Below are 21,286 nucleotides of genomic sequence, written 5' to 3' on the forward strand. Positions count from 1 at the left end.
GGGTGCATTCTGGAACATCATGACAGTGCATTCTGCAGCATCATGACAGGGTGCATTCTGGAACATCATGGCAGGGTGCATTCTGGAGCATCATGACGGTGCATTCTGGAACATCATGACTGGATGCATTCTGGAACATCATGACAATATGCATTCTGGAACATCATGAAAACATGCATTCTGTCTGGAACATCATGACAGAGTGCATTCTGGAACATCATGACAAGTTGCATTCTGGAACAACATGGCAGGGTGCATTCTGGAACATCATGATGCATTCTGGAGCATCATGACAGGGTGCATTCTGGAACATCATGACAGGGTGCATTCTGAAACATGACAGGGTGCATTCTGGAACATCATGATGGTGCATTCTGGAACATCATGACAGGGTGCATTCTGGAACATCATGACAAGTTGCGTTCTGATACATCATGACAGGGTGCATTTTGGAACATCATGACGGTGCATTTTGGAACATCATGACGGTGCATTCTGGAACATCATGACAGGGTGCATTCTGGAACATCATGACAAGTTGCATTCTGGAACATCATGACAGGGTGCATTCTGGAACATCATGATGGTGCATTCTGGAACATGTTGGTGCATTCTGGAACATCATGACAGGGTGCATTCTGGAACATCATATAAGTTGCGTTCTGATGCATCATGACAGGGTGCATTTTGGAACATCATGATGGTGCATTTTGGAACAGCATGACAGGGTGCATTCTGGAACATCATGACAGGGTGCATTCTGGAATATCATGACAGTGTGCATTCTGGAACATCATGACAGGGTGCATTCTGGAACATCATGACAGGGTGCATTCTGGAACATTATGACAGAATGCATTCTGGAACATCATGATGCATTCTGGAACATCATGACAGGATGCATCTTAGGCCCCAAAAAGTTGACTTCATTTATCACCATCTATGCAGTCGAGGACATGCAATGTCTATTCTGCATCACTGCAACAAGACAATTATTTTTACCTTAAGCAAAAAGTGAAAACTATTACTGATATGTGACGAATTAATTTGCAAAAATCTTTACCAAGTTATGTCCCTTGTTATTACTGTGTCAAAAGCTAGTCTTTGCTCATTCAGCAGAACTCTGTTGCAGTCTGATATATTCATGTATCATGTGATATATGATAAACTAATTAATTTTGACATTCTGAATCTACCATTTGTTTTTGTTGTTGACATGTCCTTGCACTTAAGAAAATTAGGGTAATAAGTTGTAATGGGAAGTGTGATTTTACTTTAGCTTTTTAGGCATTGATTCAAATGCAGAATTGATATATAATACAAAAGAACATAAATATGTTACCCTTTTTCCCTGGTGTAAAACTAAAGTCATTTGAAGCTTTTCAATGTATATTTTATTGTTTTTGTCCCATATCTACCAGGTCTCATTATCACCAACACAAGTTTTAAGTTATGTCGGAACTTAAGACATTTGATTGGTCAACTTTAAGTAAGACTTAAATTGCAGCCAATCCGATTGCTAGATTGAAAACCTACAAATAAGTCTGGACTTGTTCTGTTAGTGAAATTCAGGCCTAGTTTTAGAAATTCATGTAGCAACATGCTTTCTTGCTAAATCAACCATAGAAACAGTCAAAGGAACATGCAAAATTTTGCTTTCACTTTATGGAAGAATTCTGCCTTTCGTTGCAAATTATTTATAATATAACTTGAGAACCATTAGTTCCATCAGTTGAAAATTATTACCATCAGTGCAGAGAATCAGTATGATCAGAAAATGTTATAAATGTCCATGTGACATTTCCATGATTTCCTCTATCATCCTTGACAAAAAAATTTACAGATCATTCAAATGTGTCAGAGTACACTTGTTGTAAATATGATTATTTTCATTTGGGACGTGCCATATATACACGATTAAAAAGTCAGTTCCAACTGGAAATACCATAGACCTTAATCTGTCATTATGTAATGTACAGGCAGATCAGGGTCTGTGTTGTTTGCTCAACCGATTACCCCTTACAAACTGCATAGACCCATATCTGCCTGTACATTATGTAATGGCAAATCTGGGTCCGTGCAGTTTACAATCGGATCTGACTTAACAAGCAAGTATAGATAATAAATGTTATAGAAACTCTTTCAACAAACATATTACAATAGATCTTAGAACAAAAATGGGGGGGCCCGAGTGGCCGAGTGGTCAAAAGCGCTCACCGTTCCGGATCACTGCCATCTCACCTCTGTCTGTGTGGGTTCGAGTCCAAGTTTCGGCTAGCATGGGTGCGTGGGAAAACCTGCCAGTAGCTTCTCGTGGGTCGGTGGTTCTTCCCTGGGTTTGCCAGGATTCTTCCTCCACCAGTTTTACTGGCCGCCATGTATAGCCTATCTCTTGCTGAAAAATAGCGTTAAACCCTAGAACAACAACAACAACAAAAATGGGAAAATATCCCAGCTTGAACATAAGTGATAATTCAGAATTTGAGTTTATGCAGACAATTTGAAAATTACATTGGATGTCTTCTCTTGATGTGATTTTTGCTGGGCAAATCCAGTGTGTGTTATCTATATACAGAATGAGTGGAAATTATTTTTTTATGCTCTTATACAGATTTTACAAAAGTCAGGTGTAGTAGGACATTTTCAATCATGGTTTGTAGAGTGAACAATTTAATTGTGACTTTCAGGAAAATGCAGATGGTGAGGAGGACTGTGTTTCAAATGAAATGGCCAATAGGATTGCCCTTTTCTATGCACATGCCACACCTATGCTCAAAATGCTGAGTGACACTACAGCCAGATTTGTTTCTCAGGTAAAGCTATTGTTAAATAAACTTAATGTGTTGATTGGGAGGAGGAGGGTATGGCCCACCATGACAGTGATAGAGACATGGTGTATTCATTGTATATCATGTCTAACATTTGTATATCATGTCTTACATTTGCATATCATGTCTTACATGCGTCACAGTTTGCTTAACTTTTGCATTTAGGTCCTTTCTGGCAATGTTATAGATTGTTCATATTTCTTGAATACATTTCTAGTTAATATCCATTTTGCAACACATTGTCACAAGTAATATTATAATTAATACATTTAGCAGCTCAGATTTGCATTGAGTGATCTTGGGATTTGATGGTTAGTGGATACAATCTCTGACCTGGGATGGATGATTGTACACTTCTGTATATGCCTGAATCTGAGTGCAAAAGAGAACTGTTAAGTTCAGAAAAAGTCTTAGACCTGGGATGGATGTCTCTGTACATTTCTGCATAATCATGAATCAAATATCAAAGGAGAACCGTTGAGTTTAAAAGTGTTTGTGCTATGGCTGTGCTGCTTATGGATTATTAAATGAATGTTTGATTTATTTTTTCATGGCACAATAAGTTCTAAAATATGGAGATCATGGAAGGTACATGCAGGATAGAAATCAGCTTTTTTGTTATTATAACTGGTGTAAGTGTTGGTCTTAACATTAGATATACATAATTGGATACCCCCTTAGAGTTAATATTGGTCTTAACATTAAGCAACTACATCGGCTACCAGATTGAGTAAATGTTGGTCTTAATATTAAGTATACTAAATTGGATACCACCTTGGAGTTAATGTTGGTCTTGACATTATGTTTACTAAATTGGATACCACCTTGGAGTTAATGTTGGTCTTGACATTAAGTATACTAAATTGGATACCACCTTGGAGTTAATGTTGGTCTTGACATTAAGTATACTAAATTGGATACCAGTTTGGAGTTAATGTTGGTCTTGACATTAAGTATACTAAATTGGATACCAGCTTGGAGTTAATGTTGGTCTTGACATTGAGTATACTAAATTGGATACCACCTTGGAGTTAATGTTGGTCTTGACATTAAGTATACTAAATTGGATACCAGCTTGGAGTTAATGTTGGTCTTGACATTAAGTATACTGAATTGGATACCAGCTTGGAGTTAATGTTGGTCTTGACATTAAGTATATTAAATTGGATACCAGCTTGGAGTTAATGTTGGTCTTGACATTAAGTATACTAAATTGGATACCACCTTGGAGTTAATGTTGGTCTTGACATTAAGAATACTAAATTGGATACCAGCTTGGAGATAATGTTGGCCTTGACATTAATTATACTAAATTGGATACCACCTTGGAGTTAATGTTGGTCTTGACATTAAGTATACTAAATTGGATACCACCTTGGAGTTAATGTTGGTCTTGACATTAAGTATACTAAATTGGATACCAGCTTGGAGTTAATGTTGGTCTTGACATTAAGTATACTAAATTGGATACCACCTTGGAGTTAATGTTGGTCTTGACATTAAGTATACTAAATTGGATACCACCTTGGAGTTAAGGTTGGTCTTGACATTAAGTATACTAAATTGGATACCAGCTTGGAGTTAATGTTGGTCTTGCCATTAAGTATACTGAATTGGATACCACCTTGGAGTTAATGTTGGTCTTGACATTAAGCATACTAAATTGGATACCACTTTGGAGTTAATGTTGGTCTTGACATTAAGTATACTAAATTGGATACCACTTTGGAGTCACTGTTGGTATTGGAATTAAGTATACTAAATTGGATACCACTTTGGAGTTAATGTTGGTCTAAAAATTAAGTATACCAAATTGGATACCACTTTGGAGTTAATGTTGGTCTAAAAATTAAGTATACTAAATTGGATACCACTTTGGAATTAATGTTGGTCTTAAAATTAAGTATACTAAATTGGATACCACTTTCGAGTTAATGTTGGTCTTAAAATTAAGTATGCTACATCAGATACCACCTAGAATTTTCAGTCATAATAGAAAGGGGAGCCACATTGTTAAGTGTGTATCAATGCTTTATGCATCATCCATCAAATTTTCCTATTTTTATCTTCAAGTAAAAAATATTTACTTAATTAATGATAACTAAATGAAACTGATTTGTGCTTGTATTGCCAATCCACCAGCAAATATTCCTGTCATTGCAAAAAATTAAAATAGAATAATCTTTCAACAATTTCTTCTTAAAAGATCTGTACAGAAAGATATTTATTATTTTGTGCACTGTCTACACATTTGTTTTCATGGTTTTTATTAACTTTATCTTAAATTACTTGTAAATTAAGGATGATTAATTATGAATTTCCAGATATTCACCATAGTGATTTCTTCCTTGGCAGGTACTAAATAATATGATCAATTGGCATTGAATTTCAAATTGACATATTAACATTTTGTCTTCTTTCAAGCATCTGAATATAGGCCTGAAACCCTGAAAAAGAAGCAAACCACTTTTAACTCTTTACTTTCTGCTAACGCATATATGCAATGCTAAAAGTAGCCTCGTAACCCCAGAGACACATATACAAGCTGCTAATAATATTCCCTCTGTCCCAGTTGGTTCATACCTGCATTTCTAGCCAAGGGTTGGGAAACCTGAGATGGATATAAACATTTGTATTAAAGCTTTGCATTGGATGAAATCGCAAATATCCAGTCTTTTAACAATATTTAGCCAATGATAATAGTCCTTACATAAAATGATGGAAGTGTTCTCTTAGTAGTTTTACAGCATATAAGCAGGAATTTCTTTTGAAAATGGGGTCAATTGTTAAAGTGAAACAAAATGGCAACATTCATGTATTCTGACAACAATTCCAATGAATGTTTTGAAGGATTTGAAATTGATGACATTGCAAATGACATTGCCTTTCATGATCCGATTAAAGACCAATGATCGGACAGTAGTATAAGTCCTGTTTTGACATTTCAAATTTATCTGAATCTGAGGATGAAATGTGTGACGATCTTTTCTGGTCGGGACATGTGGAACCATTACATGTGGACAACTTTACAGTAGATTCCAGTCCAGCATTTTATTTAGATGAAAATGCAAGGGAGATAGATTTCTTTTTACAGTTTTTTCCACAAGAAATATTCCAGTTGTGCAAAATATCCTGAGGTATATTTTTTATTATGAATATGTGAATATAAACATTGATTCCTGAGGATTATGTGTACTTGTTGGTGGAAATGAATGGCACAAAAGTTTGGTAAGTGTTTAAAATTTTATTTTTCATTAAATTAAATAGTTTGTATGGGACAGGATTGATATAGAAAATGTAGACAGCATGTACACTAACTCAAGAAGCTCTCACTCAAGCAGCCGTGATGATGCTCTGGGGTTCAGCCTACAAACAGCTGCTAGAAGGCAGGCTGCTTTTCAGGCTTAGTAATATAATAATAATAATAATAATAATAAAGACTTTATTTAGAGAAGGTAACTCAATTAGTTACAAAACTAATCTACCCTGAGGCCTTCTTCTACAGTATATACAGTATATACAACATGATGTGAAGAATCTGGCTTGACACTAAATAATTGAGTTTAAAAATCAAAGTATCAAGCCTGGAACATATAAACATATATAAAATGCCATCCTGCATTGAAAAATTCAACTGTGAAAATGGTGAAAAATTACAGAAAAGCAGTGGTATTTATTGTACTAGAATTGTTCAGTTGACTAAAGATTTCATCCATTTGAGACATTGATTATGAAAAGAAGAAATGCTAGGAGCCTGCCTTACATCACTGGAAATGTTGTTCCATAACAGTGGACCAGTATATTGAAAACTTTTTTTAAACAGTTCATTCTTTGGCCTTGGTATGATGTAATTTTTACTTCTTATGGACCTTAGCTTTGGAGTACCATCAGCATCACTTTGGTGAAAGATATTGCTTAGATAGACAAGAATGGCTTTTCTGGATACTTTATACATCAGTTTGGCCTTTCTAAGAAATATTCTTTCATGTATTGTTAAAACCTTTATATTATTCATTGCATCCTGGAAATTGTCTATAAATTGATCTAGAATTAAGTGGCAAGCCCTATTTTGGAGTCTTAAAAGTGTTGTTACATTTGAATTAGAGGGATTACCCCAGATTACCTTACAATAGTCCAGATATGGCTGAATATAACTTTTATAAAAGATTACCCTATACTGATGAGGAATTATGTTTTGATTTTCCTCAGTAGCCAAAGATAAGAATTAACCTTTTTTAAAGCATGTTTAATGTAGGCAGGGCAGTAAATACTTGCAGAAGGTAAAGAGTTAATATTGTTAGATTCATTTTTTAAACAGGGATATCGACCAACTTTATGATGTGAACCATATCAAAAATGATTTTCGTACAAATCTATATGGAGTCTTTACAAAAGAAGAATGAGTATGCATACAAGTGCATACATTGTAAACAGGCATACACATGCACACATAAACTCTGAGTCTGGAGGCAGCTTATCCAGGTATAAAGATAATTTTAGACCAGTGTTGATGCCAGCAATCAATCTGTTCATGTATAATTTGATTTGAAAAAATGGAGCAATTATGGTCAACATGTTGCCCAGCTCTGACTGTCTTTACACATGAACGCATTCACACAGGCACATAGGCAACACTCTTGTACAAATTAGGTCACAAATAAAAAAAATATGTGTATGATATTTGAAAATTTAGCAACTGAACACTGGCATACATTCAACACTTGTGTACAAAATTATGTCACACAAAAATATATGATATTGAAATCCTAGCAGCTGGACACTGGCAAATATGCAACACTCATGTACAGATTAAGTCATATGCATATATATATATATATATATATATATATATATATATATATATATATATATATATATATATATATATATATATATGGCCAGCATTTCATCAGTATGGCGATTCATTTAAATGCTCTCCCTCCCTCCCTCCATTTTACACATGCATGAAAAGATCTGAACAAAAAACTCAATTTCAGGAAAAAGTGGAATGATAATTATAAAATGAAGTAAATAATCACAAATAGACAACATTAATCACATGAGCAGCCAAAATGCTTTCAGACTTATTTTTAAGCTCCTAATTCAAACCTTTGCATAGACAGTGTTTTCAATTATTCATAAAAATTGGTAACATAAGAATCAGAGAACTCAAGAAATAGCACAATGGGAATAAGCACAAATCACTAAAGGAAAATTATAGGAAATATATATTATTTTTAAAAAAGGAAAAAACCAAGCTTCAAAGTACCAGTCTGATAATTGTTTATGATATAGCCTTCTTACTTTTACACCAATGCAACCCATGGGAAAATTATATGTAAATAGCATATGGCTGTGTGATATTTCTTCAGGTAGTGGTAAATATTTTCACAGAATCAGATTCAAATTGTTGGGTGTTTTTCTCATTGAGTTTATACATATCGTTGCTTTAAACATAGTTGAAAATTTATAAGTGTACAATATAACACCGTCAATAAATAACTCTATGAAAAATATTGTAGTCATGTTTGTTTATCCTTGTTATAGTCAACAGTAGAGGATACTTTTAAAGTTGTCTGTTAAATTAATTCATCAAATGAAAATAAATGAATTGGAATGTTAATAAATAGTGCAGGTTAACTGGATTCAGTGCTGATTTCAGATCTTTCTTGTATGGGTATATTTCACATAATTGTTTTATCATATTCTGATCAGAGTTCAAGGTTGTGAATTCAGTCAACACATTCCAGTGAAAAAGGGAATTTAAATTATCAAGGTAATGAAAAAGGTGTCATTGTTTCTTGTTTTCCAGACCTTAATAGGCTGTGTGTTGTCATTTAATGCCTTCTTTCATTCATTTACTTTTCCTATGTTTTGCACTCATCTCAGTATTTCAACTGATTATGGTTGGAGTTTTCACATAATGCTATCCAATACAAAAAACAAATGACTACAATTTTCCATTCAAATAGCAATTGACATATCAGTATCACTTTTATGAAATGAAAATAGTATTTTTGTCACACTATGAAATAGACCCATATGGTGGCAGACATTTTAGAAGTGAGCTAAGGACACTGTGTGTCTTCATTTTTTCTGTTGATTTGGTACGAGAACAACGGAGAAAATGTATGAAATTTGCATATGTTAGTATCTTTTATCAAAAAATCAAACATGTTGATTGAACAGGTATTTTTTTAAGGCCTTTTAAAGATGCAAAAATCTGGCAGAATCTGAGGTCATGATATGAAGATGCACTTTGTGACAGGTTACTGTTCTTCCTTGACATCCATAAATCACTGTACTTTTCCAGGTTTTGTTATAACTTTTAAGCCCTTTTTCCTGTAGCTACATGCAATGCAAGACAAAATCTTGCAAATGCAGTTTTTTTGGCAAACGTTTATAGTTACCTTGGAACTTGGTATAGATTATGGTGATAGGAGCACGTGTTAACAAATTTTTGTATGCCTGCAATTTTTGCAAGAGTTATTGCCCTTTTTATTATAGCTGGATGGAATATATGACAGAATTTTACTGTAGCAATTGGTGTCACAATTTCCAGTTAAATGCTACAGTACTAAGTACAAATTATGGTCATCATCATCAGATGTGCTTGTTGACCTAACATTATACTTACACTATTTATGACTATTTTCAAAAGAGTTATGCACCTTGTTGATTATAGACACGTCATGAGATTAAAGATTTTATTAGGTAGATGCAGGGGTATATTTATTTGAGTAACTTGCTGACCATTCCAATGATTTTCATACAGAAGCTGCTGATTTGTCATCGTGCATGGCTGTTGAAGAGAAACTTGAAAACAGCTTGTTTTTTCACCAGTCAACAGAATTTTAATACATTTTGTTTATTGAAAGCACCTTGCTAACCCAAATGTCCATATCATCTGCTCTAACATTGAGTTTTTAGATTGATGCCAGCCCTGGTGAGCAATTTCAAACCCACTTGAGTCTTATATGATTTAGCAGGAAGAAAAGATCATTTCATTTCAGTTTTGTCCTCAGAACAAAATTTGTTGCAGAATGATCATGACTTATTTTTACTACTCTCATTTTCAGCATAAAGATCTACCAGTGGAGAACACAACAGACTGTCTTAGTGCCATGGCCAACATTTGTAGGTTCATGATAGAACACGAGTAAGTAACCGAGACAAAACCAGTCACTATATGTAACTATAGAATTATGCTACTAGAAAAGCAAGCTGCATGATACCTTTTTTTCCTTCTGTTTATCCATCTATCAGCTGTTTTTCTCAAAACCAGCAAAGCATATAAATCATTTCATAAAGTGTTAATTGTCATTCTCATTAAAATGTCTGCATGTCCTGTAAGAAATTTAATTGTGCAGTTTCTTTTGTGTAGGTTGAATTTCCTGAAGTAATGGATATAAATCACTGTGAAATTATTTGATAATCTTTGCCAAATTAAATGCCCAGGATTCGTTATGTGCATACATTTGCCCAACTAAACTGAGTGCAGAATTTAAGAGCTTTAACTTAGTCACTTACCCAGAAAGTTTTGATGAATAAATGATACTATTACAACCTAATACCATACTTGCTTATAAGTTAAGTCAAAGTAGAACAAAAGGTATAATTTTCCTTCATATACATTCCCTGATCACATTAATATTTAGAATTAAAGCCCGACTACCTCCTGAATCCAACCCTCCCAAAGGATGTAAATTCATTTTTTTAAATATATTTTTTATACAGTAGTCCCCCTCTTATAAGGCCACCCCAATGCAGCAGGGAAGTGGCCTTATAATGCGGGTGGCCTTTCTAGAGGGGGATGACAAATGCGAATAGTAAATACATATGAAAAAAGTCACAAGTACATTTAATTTTAAATATTTAATATTTTAATTAAAATATCACATGCATGATGTGAAATAAATGTAAAACAAACTTTGTCATCATTTGCAAAAGAATGCTATGAATAACCATTGATACAGTTTTAAAACTGCCTTTTTAATTATGTTACAGTTCACATCACGTCACTTTGTTGGTAACAGTTTAAAAAACAAACCAGTCTCATCACATTAAAAATATCCTTGCTGTGATATCCCCTGCATATATCGTTTAGTCTTTTGTTCCAATCTTCGACAACTTCATTATTAACATCAGCTGATTCGCCGCTAATGACAGAACACTTGCTATTGTGTCGCACTTGAAATCTGTGCAACCATCCGTTACTTGCGGTAAAGTCGTCATATCCCAGTTCAACAGACAAAATTTTTGCTTTTTCTTGTCGTTCAAATCAGGATACAAACGTCTCCTGGCTCAAACAATCTTCCTTTCTCCGTCCATTTCACCTTTCCACTTCTGCAGAATTGTTTCATTATCTTTCACGATATTGTTTATCTGAGTCTTCCCGACGTTAGTTTTCTGCAAGGATCCTCGACGATCCCTCTCCCCCCCCCCCCCATCAGTTGAATTACTTTCACGTTCTCCTCTAAACTGAGAATCTTTATTTTCCTCGATGACATGTTGATCTTTTTGCAGTAAGTTATTCATGTTGCCAACTACAATACTGATAAAACAATTTTGTATGCATCTAAACAAATTGCCGTATGTTTTTAAAGGAAGTGATCTTGTCACGTGATTTGTTAGTCGCAGTCTGGTACCCTATTGTTTTTTATACATTTCTTGAAACTAGGTGAGAGAAGCCAAAACGGGTTCGATGTGTACCATTAACATCACACAGATTTGACCTCGCGGCCGCTAGGATTCGTAATTTTGACAATTATTGTCAGTAGTAATAGCCACTGATTACCAAAGTGAACAAGCTCAACATCTTACTAAGGGAAGCCATAAAGGCTATTAAACCATTTTCCTGCTGACTTGGGTATTGTTCATCGATACTGCCACTTCTCAGCTGTTACTACTGTTCGATAATTGTATTCTTAACAATTATCAGAGTGACTAAACCGGACATCTTATGATAACACAGCAGTAAGGCTAATTGGATTACATGTACTTACCCTTTTGAATGGATTAAAATTTGAGTCTTTCTCGGTTTTTATGGAATAAATTTGGCTTCTCGTGAGGCGTAAATGATATAATATTAACCTTAGTGGTAAATGTACTTTACTCAACACTTCTTTCAGTAACGAAAACCTGACATCGGGAAACAGAAATCGGATTACTTAACACACGTTATGAATACAATACTGGTTCTGGATACATATTCAAATAAAATGCGGCCGCTTGTGACGGGTAAATTTTACGATTTTGCACTAATATGCTGGCCGCTGGTCGCGTTAGCCGGGTGGCCTTTCGCGAGGGGTACTTTTGAACACAAACTCGTCGGTGCCAACGGATTCTGGCCGTAAGGAGCGGGTGGCCGCTGGTCAGGGGGGCCGTTCAAGAGGGGGACTACTGTATAGACAAACTGCAATAACTCTTGCCAGTTATCTCTCCTTGCCTTCAAATCGGGTGGCTCTGTTTTTAAAGCTTTCACTGTGAACTAACAATACATTGTTCATATTGCCTCCTAAAATCTAAACCACTCCTGTGGCCTAGTGGTTAGAGCGTCTGCCTCAGATGCGGGAGGTTGTGGGTTCAATCCCCGGTTGAGTCATATCAAAGACTTACAAAAATGGTACTAACAGCTGCCTCCTTTGGTGCTCAGCATGAAGAGGTGTGTGTTTGGACTAGTTTGACTGGTGTCAGGATAATGTGACTGGGTGGGACATCATGCTACATGTCTGCAGCATGATGCCCCAGTCTGGGCATCACTATAAACTGCCACACTGCAGACATCGTAGCGGTATGACTGAAAAATTGTTAAAGCTATGTTAAAAATCCAAATCACACACACACACACCTAAAATATAATGTGCTAATTTCATCCATCGATTGAGGCTTTTTTATTTTCATATTTATTAGGGTTTTCCTGTTCTTCCACCACCAAATATACTGGCTGCCATATATAACCTATCATGTGCAGAAAAATGTCGTTAAACCCACAAGAAGAACCAAAATTCACTTTGGTTATGCTAAAATATGGAAGACTGTATTAACTATTTAACTACTAGTGCTGCTATAGTGGCTATCTGCTCTGCCTAGCTGCTGGGGTCACTGCTGTGGTTAGTTTGGGGGTTGACTGCCAGAACCTGTTGCTGGGTCACTACTGTGGTTAGTTTGGGGGTTGACTGCCAGAACCTGATGCTGGGGTCACTACTGTGGTTAGTTTGGGGGTTGACTGCCAGAACCTGATGCTGGGGTCACTACTGTGGTTAGTTTGGGGGTTGACTGCCAGAACCTGATGCTGGGGTCACTACTGTGGTTAGTTTGGGGGTTGACTGCCAGAACCTGATGCTGGGGTCACTACTGTGGTTAGTTTGGGGGTTGACTGCCAGAACCTGATGCTGGGGTCACTACTGTGGTTAGTTTGGGGGTTGACTGCCAGAACCTGATGCTGGGGTCACTACTGTGGTTAGTTTGGGGGTTGACTGCCAGAACCTGATGCTGGGGTCACTACTGTGGTTAGTTTGGGGGTTGACTGCCAGAACCTGATGCTGGGGTCACTACTGTGGTTAGTTTGGGGGTTGACTGCCAGAACCTGATGCTGGGGTCACTACTGTGGTTAGTTTGGGGGTTGACTGCCAGAACCTGATGCTGGGGTCACTACTGTGGTTAGTTTGGGGGTTGACTGCCAGAACCTGATGCTGGGGTCACTACTGTGGTTAGTTTGGGGGTTGACTGCCAGAACCTGATGCTGGGGTCACTACTGTGGTTAGTTTGGGGGTTGACTGCCAGAACCAGATGCTGGGGTCACTACTATGGTTAGTTTGGGGGTTGACTGCCAGAACCTGATGCTGGGGTCACTACTGTGGTTAGTTTGAGGGTTGACTGCCAGAGCCAGATGCTGGGGTCACTGCTATGGCTGGTTTGGGGGTTGACTGCCAGAACCTGATGTGGGTGTAACTATTGCAGCTGGTTTGGAGGTTGACTGCCAGAACCTGATGCTGGGGTCACTACTGTGGCTAGTTTGGGGGTTGACTGCCAGAGCCTGATGCTGGGGTCATTACTGTGGCTAGTTTGGGGGTTGACTGCCAGAACCTGATGCAGGGATAGTTATTGCAGCAGGTTTGGGGGTTGACTGTCAGAGCCTGATAGTGGGGTCATTACTGCAGCTGGTTTAGGGAACTGACTACCAGAGTCTGATTCTATGGTCACTACTGCAGCTGGTTTGTGGGCTGACCACCAGAGTCTGATGCTGAGGTCGCTACTGCAGGTGGTTTGTGGGCTGTTTACTAGAGCCTGATGCTTAGGTCACTACTGCAGATGGTTTGTGGGCTGTTTACCAGAGCCTGATGCTTAGGTCACTACTGCAGGGGTTTGTGGGCTGTTTACCAGAGCCTGATGCTGAGGTCACTACTGCGGGTGGTTTGTGGGCTGTTTACCAGAGCCTGATGCTTAGGTCACTACTGCAGGTGGTTTTTGGGCTGTTTACCAGAGCCATATGCTTAGGTCACTACTGCAGGTGGTTTGTGGGCTGTTTACCAGAGTCTGATGCTGAGGTCACTACTGCAGGTGGTTTGTGAGCTGTTTATCAGAGCCTGATGCTTAGGTCACTACTGCAGGTGGTTTCTGGGCTGACTACCAGAGCATCATGCTGCTGCATTCAAATGATAGTGATGCTTTTTACTTTTTGTTGGTCTTAAATCAAAATGGTTCCAATATTAAATCCAATATGGCCAATACTCTGGCAATATTGAAAATCTTGTTATTGCTTCTCCTATTAAATTGATGGTGACATGAACCTAGGTTGCCTACAGATATCAAAGAAGGGCTTAAAATTTGACAGTTGAAATGATGAAATGGTCTTATCTGGGATTTCAGTTATTTCTTTTCAGCCAGAAGATTGTCAGTCTTATTGTTTAAAAACTCAACCATGCATAAAATCTAAATTGGTCTTGTCAGAACACAATACTTGGAACAGTCAAAATGACATACACCAACCATATACAAGGGTTATTGTATTTATGAGTCCAACTGCAAATTGCACAGAACCAGGTTTGCTGTTCCACATTGCACCAGCAGATCTGGGTCTGTGCAGTTTATAAGGAATAATCAGTAGAACAAACAACATAGCCCCTAATCTGCAAGTGCATTATGCTATGGCAGATCAGGATATATGTTGTTTATAATTTGACTTTTAAGACAGCATATACAGCATGTGAAATGTTCTGAATATTAGTGAACTGTTCAGCAAAGTTTTGTATTAGTGAACAGTGCATCATTGCATCCCCTCGATGTATTCACTGTGTACCTCGACACACTTTCTCATTCTGATATTCCAATTAATAAATGCCACATTTTATTCACTTTTGATATGTTGTTCATACACTGGAAATGTGCATTTCCACTTGCATGGCAACTTTCATTTAATCATTTGCCACTCCATGATATCATTCAGAGTACCCTAAGAATGCCCTGATTTTACAATGTGCTATTTGCACAGTAGCAGAATTGTTCTTTGATGACATTTTTCAGTCACAGTCAATTATCTATCTTACACCACATGCATGTCTGCAGGTGTCCATTGTACTGCACATGCATATGTCTGCAGGTGTCCATTGTACTGCACATGCATATGTCTGCAGATGTCCATTGTACTGCATATGCATATGTCTGCAGGTGTCCTTTGTACTACACATGCATATGTCTGCAGGTGTCCGTTGTACTGCACATGCATATGTCAGCAGGTGTCCATTGTACTGCACATGCATATGTCTACAGGTGTCCATTGTACTGCACATGCATATGTCTGCAGGTGTCCATTGTACTGCACATGCATATGTCTGCAGGTGTCCATTGTACTGCACATGCATATGTCTGCAGGTGTCCATTGTACTGCACATGCATATGTCTACAGGTGTCCATTGTACTACACATGCATATGTCTGCAGGTGTCCATTGTACTACACATGCATATGTCTACAGGTGTCCATTGTACTGCACATGCATATGTCTGCAGGTGTCTATTGTACTGCACATGCATATGTCTGCAGGTGTCCATTTTACTACACATGCATATGTCTACAGGTATCTATTGTACTGCACATGCATGTCTGCAGGTGTCCATTGTACTACACATGCATCTACGGATCATTTTACAGAATGTTATTTTGTCTTTCAGTTGGTATTAAATTTATCAACAGGTTCAAAGAGAAGGTATCACAGAATATACCAGACTTTTTGAATATGAGTCATGATAAGCAAGTAAATGCCATCTGCCTCTACCCCACCTTCACCTCTACATTAATTGTGGAACAGTAATAAAATGTGATGTGCAATCCAAAAATAATTTCATGTTGGGATTTTATGCACATAAATTAAGAGTTGAATTTTCCATGCAGCAGAGGTTGCGTTTTTTTATGTTTTTTAATGTTTCTTTTTCAGGGAGTACATTTCCAGATTTAACAAAGAAGAGACTAAATGGTTCTGCCTGAGAGTTATGGTTGGAGTGATAATTCTTTATGATCATGTCCATTTTGTCGGTGCTTTTGCAAAAAGCTCTAGTATTGATGTAAGTTTTCCATCCCATCTCAGATTATCAGTTCCTACATATAATGTTTCTCTTGCCAATATCAGATATATGGTGAGTCGGACAACACATGACATAGACTCTGATCTGCCATTGCAAAATGCACCAGTGCCTAACTGCATTGACCTATATCTACTACTGTATTATGTTATGGCAGACCTGGGTTGATGCCATGCAGTTGGACTCTGCTTGTATGCGAGTATATACAGTACTTGTCCCACTTTTACAAAACAGAAAAGCAATCAAGTTTCCTTTCTTGTTTTTGCCCTCAATTTATATGTATCTTCCAACAATAAAACATTGTAAAACCAAATAAGATGGCTTCCAGCAAGAAAATAGATCACTAACTAGCTGTTAGCGCCTGGATGTTTGGAATGAACATGATTAAATTTTTGTAACTTCAATAAGAAGTCACATATTTTGTTACATCCCCCTCACACACACACACACTTATCAATGCACTGTAACAATAAATCACAAGATATGGATCAATGAAAATGTTGGTAATGCCTATTCAGATTAACATCAGGCAGGGTGTACAACAAAATGGCTTTGTAAACCTTAAGTTTTGTTTTTAGAATGAGTGCACTCCCACACATTTGCATGTAGTCTGCCAAAGGCCACACTTTGCTTTAGTAAATCTAGCCCTGGTTTCATCATTGATGTGAACTGCTTGTAACAGTGAGCCGCTGAGATAGTTGAATGTTTCCACTGTCAAGGAGGTTTGGCCATTTACTGTAATGGTATTGTAAACCATGAAAGCTACTTGCCGCCATACTGGAGTGATGCAGTTGGTAACTTGATCTCAAAAGGTATTTTGAGCTTCAGTGACCAGTGTCTTGCTCTTTAATGCCTAAATAAAACCTTTAACTCATTAACCCCTGGAGGTTTTTGTTGTTTTCGCCGGAAATGCGAGTAGGAAACGCGTTTTGATGGCTGTTTTATGAATACTTCCTAATACGTCGACTTCCAGGAGATTTCTCTTTAACCTAATGCCTAGTTGTGTTAGAAATATCATTTTTCATTGGCTGTTTTACTTGCACATGAGCAGAAGGAAGAAAGTTGGAGGGTTTTTTCTTCTTTCTTTTGCTTAATGAACCCATCATTTTTGTATCGAGGCCACTCCTTATTCTAAATGCCCATCTTATCCTACTTTTTGCAAAGGTTTGCCTGTCTGTGTACAGTTCAGACCAGTCTGCCTTAGATCTGAGGCCCAAAAGTCTAAATTCCAGTCACAAAATTAATATCCAAATACAGACGAATTTTTGGGTGGAAAAAAATCAGGTCCCAAAATTTAAGTTTTTCCCTCTGTATTTTGTAGTGCAACTAGAACGTCCGTATTATTTGGAATCATTGTAGAGATAAGGGTCTCTGTTGTTTGTTCTGCTGATGACTCCTGACACACTGCACAGACCCTTTTCTGCCCAGTGAACGCATTATGTGATGATGGATCTGGGTCAGTGCAGCATGCATTTCGGCTTGTCTTACAAGCTATAATAGATGGTATTCATTGGCTCCTTATGCATTAGTTCAGCATGTGGCAAGAATCCATCTGCCACTGCACAGTAGTCAACACAGTAAGGGTAAATGTATTTATTGTACAAGTTTTAGTTGAGGTAAGGAACCTCACTCCTCATTCGTAAATCCAACAATGAAATAGAGTGAATATTACTGCAATTAAAAAGTAGATGGAGTGGGTGGGATAAATCTAATTTCTACTATTTACCAGCAATTGCTGCATTTATTCCCTAATCCTAACTTGTTCTAGTGTTCAGTAGTCTTGGTCCTATCATCAGAGGAAGGGTATTCCATATATTGGTTATTACTAAGGAGTCAGATGTTGATCATGTTCATTTCAATTTTGGGCCTCCAGTGGGCTGTGTCCCAGAAAAGGAAAGTTGTGCTATAATAGTAGGTAAATATTGTGTCATTAAAGTTTGTTTAGCTCCCAAATATTACAGTTCTATACTTTTTTAAGGTCACTTTATATTTCCTCTTGGTGTAGTCTCTTATGAATTACAGGTGAAGCCAGCAATGTCCTACCTGAAATGAAAACATCTGGCACTGTGTAATAGAAACGTCATGGCACAATATCTATTGGGTCCACTTTCCATTATTGCTTGTACAAATATATGCTAATGCCATATTCATGGCAATAAATTTCCCTAACACTTTTTTAAAATGTTCCATGAATTGTCCCCCACCACAACAGTGGCAGAGCCATATAGTGTTACTGCTGAGTGTCCATCCTTTAAGTAAAGTTTTGTGAATGTGCAAGTTTTTTTTATACCTGTGGCAGAAAATTCATATTTCTGGTTTCTAACGTAGGAAAGAATAACTCACTTGACATGTTGGCTGTGAATATATAATGTTTTATTTTCCTTTTACAGATGAAGAGCTCGATTAAATTACTTAAAGACCAACAGCCAGCAAGAGTGGAAGGTTTACTTAATGCTTTAAGGTTGTAATTTCAATTTTTAATTAAGTTGTTGTGGGTCACTGGGCACTTTGCAATGCTTCATTCAGACTAGAAACACAAGTCCTAAATCAAATTGGGTCACTGGGACACTATAATGCTTCACTGAGACAAGAAACACAGGTCCTAAATCAAATTGTTGTGGGTCACTGTGGCAGTCTATAATGCTTGAGATGAGAAACACAAGTCCTAAATCAAGTTGTGGGTCACTGGGGCACTATATAATGATTCATTGAGACGAGAAACACTAGTCCTAAATCAAGTTTTGGGGCACTGGGACACTCTGTAATACTTGAGAAACAATTCCTAAATCTAGTTGCTGTGGGTTACTGGGGCACCTAAATGCATCAGTGAGACAAAAGCACGAGTCCTAAATCAAGTTGTTTTGGATCAATCGGGTATTATATAATGCTTCATTGAGACAATATTCAAAACTTGCTAATTTTTTTTATATCCGGTGGCCTTGTGGTTAGAATGTCAGCCTCGGATGCGGAAGGCAGTGGGTTTGATACCCAGCCGAGTCATACCAAAGACTTAGAAAAATGGTACTAACAGCTGCCTTGCTTGGCGCTCAGCATTATGAAGTTAGTGTTAGGACTGGTCAGCCTGGATGAGTGGGACATCATGCTACATGTCTGTGGCATAATGCCCCAGTGCTAAACATCACTATAAACTGTCACACTGCAGACGTCGTAGCGATATAACTGAAATTTTTTTAAAGCTACATTTTATTTATACTATAAGAAAAATAAATATTATGTCCAAAAAACACAGTCATTTGTTTTCAATCCCCTTGAAGCACTTGAAATTTATGCTGATAGAAAAAATCTTCCTTTTTTAAAAGCCAATCTACTGATCACAATTTGTTAACCATTGGTGTGAGATCCAGGTTGTGTCACATCCGTGTGAAAATGGTACTGATTTGACATCCAATATGACCATCAATAATTTTTTTCTTGCTACTCCATCTGAACATAGTCATCAACACAGGGTTTTCGTCTAGTAGGTCCTAAAGAAAATAGTGCTGATCTGACATCTGTGGTCTTGAAAATCATGTTATCACTACCCTTCCTGAATGGAAAGTCATATCAACACAGGTTTTCACTAGAAGACTAATTATGATAACTAGTTGATTCTAAATGAAGGTGGTACCAGTGTGACATCCAACAAGGACACCATAGCAGCTATCTTGACAGTATTATCACTACTTATCCTAGATGGAAAAAAATCTTATCAAAATTGGGTTTTAGATTTCTTATGATATCTTGTTGGTCCAAACTAAGATCAATGTTGATCTGACACACAGTTTGACCACCGCAGCAGTTATCTTGAAAATCTTTTGTCACTACTTTTAAATGGAATGTCATATTGACATTGGCTTTTCGCTAGAAGACTAATTATGATATCTAGTTGATGCTAAATGAAAATGGTGCCAGTCTGACTGCAAATTTGGCTTCCATGCCAGCCATCTTGAAAATCGAATTATTGCTTCACCTAAATGGAAAGTTATATCAATATGGGGTTTACTCCAGATTTGGTTTGTGCCAGATGACTACCTGCTTTGTCTGTTTGTTCTTGATGCAAATGATAACAATCTGAAATTCAGTATGGCCATCCACCTTGGCTGCCATCTTGAAAATGGTATCACTAATCCAGAAGAATTTATGGTCCTGTTGATATAACATTTTCACCAAAAAGCTTTTCTGATATTTAGTTCATCCTAAATACAAATTATGCCAATCTGTTACCAAATATGGCTACCATGGTGTCCGTATAGAAAATTTTGTTATCACTTTCTCCTGAATGGATTGTCAGATTGGCATGGTGTTCTCACCAAAAGTGTGTTTAATATTTGCCTAAATGAAAAGGGTTATCTTAAAATTCAGTTATGGCCATCACAACATGTAATTTTAAAACTTTATTGCTCAAGAATAGCAGAAATGGTTTGAAAACTTGGCAGTTAAATGAAGAAATTGTCTTATGTTGAATTCCTGTAATTTTCATATGAGAGAGTAGAGCATCAGACCTTTTGAAGGCTTGTTAAGGTGTTTATAAATAATAAATATATGAGTAAAATTTGCATTCCCGTTAAATGGAAAATGTACCAGTATTTTGTATTTTAAGTTTTCAAATATGTTGCATGTGTATGAGCTGTACAAGTCTAGATATATTCAATGACCCGGCGAGATATTGCTTTTGGCCACTGTAATGTCAAGAATTTGAGCCTGAATTGGGTCGGCGACTTTGAGTACACGAGTCCTAAATTTGGTACTTGCTGCAGCCCTAGTAACCACTTACCCTTGCAGTCATTTGAAGTTGAAATCATACCTAGGACCACAGGGTTGCCAAGAAAGTGCATTACACCAGCACTGTCCAGGCTCAACATAACTGTTCCCAATTTTT

At 37.2% G+C, this 21,286-nt stretch overlaps 1 protein-coding gene across 4 annotated transcripts in view; it reads left to right on the forward strand.

Moving 5' to 3' along the window:
• LOC149808018 (CYFIP-related Rac1 interactor B-like) overlaps positions 1 to 21,286 on the forward strand; it is a 79,035-nt gene that overhangs the window by 45,271 nt on the left and 12,478 nt on the right. For all 4 annotated transcript variants that reach the window (XM_089972557.1, XM_089972581.1, XM_089972566.1 and 1 more), the window contains exons 7-10: positions 2,688 to 2,813; positions 9,908 to 9,987; positions 16,263 to 16,389; positions 18,798 to 18,868. In XM_089972557.1, the coding sequence (XP_089828683.1) occupies positions 2,688 to 2,813; positions 9,908 to 9,987; positions 16,263 to 16,389; positions 18,798 to 18,868 (404 nt within the window). The remainder of the gene's footprint in view (positions 1 to 2,687; positions 2,814 to 9,907; positions 9,988 to 16,262; positions 16,390 to 18,797; positions 18,869 to 21,286) is intronic.

This window comes from Sinohyriopsis cumingii, chromosome 1, assembly GCF_028554795.1.
Source record: "Sinohyriopsis cumingii isolate HCF-2022 chromosome 1, ASM2855479v2, whole genome shotgun sequence".
Classification (NCBI taxonomy): Eukaryota; Metazoa; Mollusca; class Bivalvia; order Unionida; family Unionidae; genus Sinohyriopsis; species Sinohyriopsis cumingii.